The sequence below is a fragment of the Papilio polytes genome, unplaced genomic scaffold (assembly GCF_000836215.1).
Source record: "Papilio polytes unplaced genomic scaffold, Ppol_1.0 DF820645.1, whole genome shotgun sequence".
Classification (NCBI taxonomy): Eukaryota; Metazoa; Arthropoda; class Insecta; order Lepidoptera; family Papilionidae; genus Papilio; species Papilio polytes.
This window is the reverse complement of record NW_013528559.1, coordinates 55,578-62,691: the sequence shown is the minus strand read 5'-3', so window position 1 is coordinate 62,691 and position 7,114 is coordinate 55,578. Positions and strand designations below refer to the sequence as shown.

At 34.0% G+C, this 7,114-nt stretch overlaps 2 protein-coding genes across 2 annotated transcripts in view; one reads left to right on the top strand and one right to left on the bottom strand.

The window, feature by feature from the left end:
- The window catches only part of LOC106110395 (protein aubergine-like), a 17,895-nt gene extending 15,435 nt beyond the window's left edge, over positions 1-2,460 (top strand). The window contains exon 7 of the mRNA XM_013292220.1: positions 2,404-2,460. Within this exon, the coding sequence (XP_013147674.1) occupies positions 2,404-2,460 (57 nt within the window). The remainder of the gene's footprint in view (positions 1-2,403) is intronic.
- Positions 2,461-3,854: 1,394 nt separating this feature from the next.
- LOC106110394 lies at positions 3,855-4,721 on the bottom strand. Its single transcript, XM_013292219.1, is given in 1 exon segment — positions 3,855-4,721. A coding segment is annotated over 1 exon segment (867 nt).
- Between the last annotated feature and the right edge of the window lie 2,393 nt (positions 4,722-7,114).

Below are 7,114 nucleotides of genomic sequence, written 5' to 3'. Positions count from 1 at the left end.
ACACGTGTCCCTCCTGTCAAAAGTGACAGATGACGTTTTTTCTTTTTTTTTTTTTTATTTTTAAATCTTTTGACAGACACACTACACGTCACGCAATACAACGTTGCACTATACTTCGACCACTCGGCGTGCACCTGTATTTATGTGTGAGTGAATGTACGTGTGTTATGTAAGTGTGTTACATCTAATTTTGTTTACTAGTGTTTGATTTAACCGTTCATTCAGGTCGTTTGAAAATGGTGCATTGACTGCAGTGAAGATAATTTTGGGTTTTTGATGTTAATATGTAGGCGTATCTTGTGAAGTGGTCTACTAGAAGATGTATGTTTTAGTGGAACGAGAACCACCGAATCCGCCAATGTTATCTATAGACACTATTTCATATGGTTGAGTTGCAGGGCCTAGTTGTGACTACATTCCATTTTAAAATTTTGTTCTAGACTTATTTTTATGCATATTTCGCAATGTTCACAGATTTTCTTAACATTAAATGTTAAATTTTTTGCTGCATAAAATGGTTTGATTTTATTTTCAGTTTGTTTTACTCTTGTATGGCGGTATAGATAAGGCACATTTTTAATTAATTCCTTACTAAATTCTTCAGTAAGTATAATCTTTTCTTTTTTTCCCTATCCTTTTAAAATTAATCTCGTCTTTTAGTATTAGTGTGTTTTTGTATAATTTTGTAGGGAACCTTATGCATTTTGCCAAAACACTCCACAGTTACACTTAACATTCATACATAACACGCATACACACTCACATAACACACGTACATTCACTCACACATAAATACAGGTGCACGACGAGTGGTCGAAGAATAGTGCAACGTTGTATTGCGTGACGTGTCATTGGTGCATTCAAAATTCGCGACTGCACAACTGACCGGGGTCATTGACCGAGCGGTGCGCGCGGTTATTTACTAATTACTAATCGCTTTTGAACTGTGCCCGCGCTGACCGCTAATAATTTCGCCCTCGTTTCACAAGTTTTTTATTATTGTATTTGTTACTCTTCTACTTGTAACGTGTTGTACTCTCCTTCTTCTTTTTATTTTTATTGTATTGTGGACTTAGTGTGTTTGGTGTAAAATAAATTGGTTTGAAGAATAACGGTCGCCTTATTTGAATCTGCACCGTCACCAGCTCGCCACCAGCGACACCATCAACACCTACCACCACATTGGTGACCCCGAAGAACATAATGAGCAACACGGAGGACGATTTTCAAGAGGCACTCCAATTCTATGTCCTTATTTTTATCTTGATCTCTTTGAATGTCTTCTAGTTTAATAATATTCACAATCTTTAAAGCTTCCTCCTGGTTTTCATGTGGTTCTAATACAGGGTTTCTACTTAAACTATCTGCTTCCAAATTGTCCTTTCCCGGTGAATATATTACTTCAAAATTAAATTGAGAAAAGTAATATGTGAGGTCTCCTCCCAGCTCTTCATCTGTTCTTGCTTTAATATTCAGTTTGTCTAGAGGTTTATGGTCTGAGAATACTTTAATTTTTTTTCCTATAAGCCAATGTTGCCAATATTTAATTGCCTCTTTGATTGCTAGACATTCCAGATAAATGGCTTTTCTTCGTTTCTGACCATCATTTAACTTCCTGGAAAAATATGCACATGGCTTTGCTTCTCCATCAACTTGTGGTTGTTTCAAAATAGCCCCTATACCCAGTATGCTAGCGTCTGTATAAATATGTATAGGTAACTCTGGAGCAAAGATTTCTAAAATAGGTTTTAAGCAAAGTAATTTCTTTACTCTATCAAAAGACTCTTGACATTTTTCTGTCGAGAAAAATTGTTGATCTTTCTTAACAAATTGTGTAGAGGATTTAATAAGATATATTTGGTATATATTTTCCATAGAAATTATTTTTTCCTAAAAACTGTCGAATATTCTTCTTAGTTTTTGGAACGGGAAAAGCTTTTATAGTTGTCGGTGTTCAAAACTGAGTCTACTGATTTTACTAGTGGACTGTATTTAAATAAAAGCTGGTTCCGGCACAAACAATATATTAAGAACTGATAGTTACAAATTAGTTAAAAGAACAATATCACAATCACACGACGTTTTTTTCTTCCTAATGCACACCCCTCTCGCTACTGCATTCCCCGCAGGGGCACGGGGGCTTACCCATGTGTGTGGGTCTAAAACTGTCCGCTACAATAGTTATCAAATTATCCTTCAGTGGGGTAACTGTATTATTTTGAATTACATGCCCTGTGCAAAATTACATTTGGAGAATTTTAATCTAAAACCTTCCTTTGATATTGCTTCCAATAACAATGATAAGTGTTCAATGTGTTCCATGAATGTCTTGTTTGTACCATGAAAAGTTTGATAATTCATGTTTTCTAATAATACTTGTTAGAATCCTTTGAAAAATTGCAGGCGCAGTCTTTAAACCAAAAGGTAGACAAGTCCATTGATAATGGCTGTCTTGAGTAACAAATGCTGTTTTCTTTCTATCTTATACTGTCAGAGGTATAGACCAAAACGCTGAATTTATGTCTAATGTTGAGAAAAATTTACAATTTCTTGTTTTCACCATTAAATCCTCTATAAGTGGAAATGGTTGTGATTGAGGAACCACTATTTTATTCAAATCGCGAAAATCTATGCATAACCTTGATTTTCTTCCTTCTTCTTTCTTATATGCCGATGTTACAGGAGCGGCAAAAGGACTATAAGTATCTTCAATCAATTTTTTTTAATAATACTAAAACTTGATGTTCTATTTCTTTTTTGTCTTGAAAATTGCAACTGTATGGCCTTTTACTACAATATATGTCGACCAATAAATCTATATGTGCCTCATAGCCTTTCACTACACCTATATCATATTTATCTTTTGCAAATAGTGATTTATATTTAATAATTAATTCATCTATTTTTGACTGTTGTTCCATATCTAAGTGATTTATCGAAATATGAAATGAAGAAGTTTCTATGTGATCATTGAAATTAACTTGAAACTTAGTTTTGTTTTTATCCATGAAACACTGGTTGTCTTCGACTCTGTGACCTGTAAAGCCAGGAATATTTTCTATTTTTTGTTTTATTTTCTTATTTAATTTTTGTGTAATCTGTAAGTCTTCTCTTTGGGTCAGCCTTAAAGCTTTTATACAATCCAGTCTTATCAAGAAACCATAATCAAAATTATGATCATCCACAACAAAAACATTTATGTCTTTTTATTTTTTTTTTTATTATGACTATTTTTGTTCGGGTTAATTTTTAAACATAATAATCTTGAATTAATCAGACTTACATTTGATCCTGAATCATAAACCCCTGTAGTGTATTTATCTATTTATTTAATTATTTATTTATTTATTACACTACATTTATTTATAATATTACATCCACGCATTCACACATACACATTCATAACACACAACATTACACACGCAAAATACATCACACATATATTCACATACAAAATAAAATATTATACACGTACAAACAAACACGCACACTCCACATTTTTATATACAATTGCAACGCGCTGCAGAGCGCCGCCGGCGGCGCGGACGAACAATGTCCGAAATGCGGAATCATGCGCCGCGCCGCGCCGGCCGGCCAACAGTCGCCTCGCGCTGCTACACTGTGCTGACACCTCGCTCGTTTGCCCTCTTGCCCGCCATTTTGTTTACGTGTTTTCTTTGTTTACATTGTTTCGTATTGTCTTGTGTTAGTTTTTAATTTGTGTACGTGTACGTTGCATCGTACGTTATATTGTGTATGTGCACAAATAAACTACATTGTGGTTTACCTCTATACCCCCAATGTGTCTAAGCAATCATTTATTGTTAAATTAATTTTTATTAATGGTAGAATTATTACTTTTTTGGATCTATTTCATTTAAACTCATTTCCAATTCTGAATTATTAATATTTCTGATGGTTGGTTCTTTCTTGAGGCGATAATTATCTCTATTTTTGTACCAACATATGCTTTCTGGATGAAAGCGAGTGCCTTTCTTTTCTTTTTCACAAATCCTGCACGGCTGGTCTTCTAAAGTCCTGCCCTTGATTTTACTTTCTGAATCCATTCCCCTTGGTTCCAACCTTCTATTAACCAAATGTTCTAAGCCTCGAATACTACTAAATAAATCCTCAGTGTCTTGTAAATTATCTTTATTGATTTTATCTGCTACAAAATTAGGTAATCCAATTACAATTAAATCAATTAACTTATGTTTATCTATTTCTTTGTTTACCTCTAACAACAGTCTCTCTTTTTTTAGAGCATATTCCAATAATGTCCTTTGTCTGTATTTAAATGTAAAAGCATACCTTATTGGTGTCTAGCCCTTGTTTAGAAATGTTTTCACAAAAGTTTTTTTCCCAAATACACCATCTGAGTTTTCTGTATATTTTATAAGCATGGAATTATACCAATCCTGACCTGGATCGTCCAAAAATAGCCGAAATACTTGAATCTTTTCTATGTCTTTATCTATACCTATGCGAATACATTCATTTTCAAAGATATTGATCCATTGGCTTACACTTGATGTCTTCTTTGTGAATTTTTCTATAATAAACTTTTCTTATAATTTCTTCAAATTAGACTGTTTAGGTTCTTTCTTCAATTCACTAAAATTTTCCAATAATCTTGTAAGAGCTTCTGCTGATGTTTCATTCAAAACTGGCTGTCCTGATTGTAATGAAATTTGTTCTAGCAAGTACCCTCTGAATTGCATATTTCCATCTTCATCTACATAAGTTTTGCGTAATTCTTGTGTTAATGAAATCTATACTTGTCTTTTTTCGTGTCGTTTTTGAAGTGTTTCTTTTGTGTGTGTGTTTTTACTTTTTGAAAAATTTGAGTTTTTGTAACCTCGTCATGTAGTTTCGCCGGTTTTAATTTATCCGGAATTAAGTATATATTTTTATCAATATCCATAATTGATGATACATACATTAACATTAGTTTTTGGATCTTCACTTTGTTTCACCGTGAATTCAAATTTTAATCTATCCATTGTCTTCAACAGTTTGAATTAATGTTGTTTTATAATATGGAGGTTACTTTCAATGATAACTATTATGTTGTTGTACTGAAAGAAGAAACAATTTGATTTATTATAATAATCGAGCAATCAACCTGTTATATACAGTAATATATAAATACAAAACCGACTTCCAAACAAAATACACTAAAAACAAAATATTATCAAAAAAAACAGTACACTAAAAAGTAACGAAATAATTCCTTGAAAATAGTAAACCTCCCTTATTGTAGCTGTTATGTCTATATTGTACAATTATTATTACTTTGAAGTCGGTGTCAGCCGAGGTATGCAGTGATATTTCTACGTAAGGGTTTCCACATTTTTACCATAACAATTGACAATTGAAAGTATAGTAACAATTAAGTAATGAATCTACATTGACTGACACCGACTTCAAAGTAATAATAATTGTATGATATATATATTTTATTATTACTAATGTTTAGGAATTCCGCCGCCGCCGGACGCCGGACACTGGCATTAAAAATTTACTAAACTTTAACTTTTCTCGGCTTACACTTTCTAAACCGTTAGATATATATAAAAATGACGTATAAAAGAATTGTAGATCTCAAAAAGTTCTACGGAAAAGTCCGCGATAGCATATATCTATCTTTAACGGTTTTCTTACAATAACCACTTTTTTGTTTACAAAATGAATTAAAAAACGCACTCTATTTGCGGCGTTTTTTTATTGGTTTCGATGGTAATCCTTATCCAAATAAACGTTACTTGTTACTCGGTTACCAAATAACCGAGTTATTCGGCCGAGTATGAGTATCAAAAAAACCCGCCGAGTATGCAGAATACAGAGTATCAAACGAGTACTCGGCCCATCTCTAGTTTTAATACTTTTTGTAGGAATTGGCCACATGGGATATGAAGTTGTCCAACAAGCTACTGGGTGTGAAAGGACGCCAGCTGCCTCCGGAGAACATTGTGCAAGGCAACAACACGAAGTATCCCGCAGGGAATACCACTGATGGCTGGACTAGAGACATGAGGTAATTTAGAATAGAATGGGATAAGTCCAAACAACAACTAACTTAGAGCTAGTAAAAAAACGACTTATTTATTTACTTTTTGTCTTATTCCTCATGTAAATTAGAGAGCTTAGATAACAGATACTTTATAAATTATATGTTATTATAGTCACGCAAAAATGCTTGAGTTAGAACCTGCACAAAGAATTGTCTTAAAGGTTTTACTCAGCAAAAAGAAAAGATTCTCCACACAAACATTATACTCAGATGCTTGGGTCCTTACTGCGAGACAAACCTACATATTGAAAACAGTCCTAATACAACACAAAGCAATCATGAATACCACTCTGCATAGTTTTAGACAATTAATCTAATTGTACTTAGCAATATTAATTTTAACACTCCATCGAGACTCGCCAGGAATGCGCGCCAATATATCCATACTTCTAGTGACATTGACAGCTGTCAGCTAGGGACGTGACATTTATGCCGATAATATAGAATTGCGCCAATTCTAAAGCACAGTACTAATTTTGTTCTTAACAATAGTAACTTTCAAAGGAAGAAAAGTTTAAAATCCCACTGCCAAAAGTCAGCTCTAAATTTGCACAAAGATTCACACATTTCTCAGGGCCGTATATACCCCTGCTCCTATTATATACATATATATAATAGGAGCAGGGGTATCTTGAGCCGAAACAGCCAAAGAAAACACAGCAACAAGGCGGCAAAAAGTCGTTTATTGGTTATTATACCAATGAGAATGGTCTGCGCGCGGACCCCGGGTTGGGAACCACACGCAGATACAAAAAGTGTTCAAATATCGGGTAACCGTCACAGAACAGCAAGCGGTTACATGCTAAATTAGGCCGTCACTATCCGCAAGCAACCTAATTCAGCTACACTACTTTGCAAGTTCTGAGTAAAATTAGTCACAAGACAGCAAGCTAATATATTCAGAATCGCGTTGTAGGAACTAAAGTGGAGAAGACAGTAATTGTTTTCCGTTTACTTCTCTCATTTGCGTAATGTACATGAAATGACTTAACATAAGGCGCATGCAATACCACATCGCGTTTTAAAATACAGGTGGCGCCA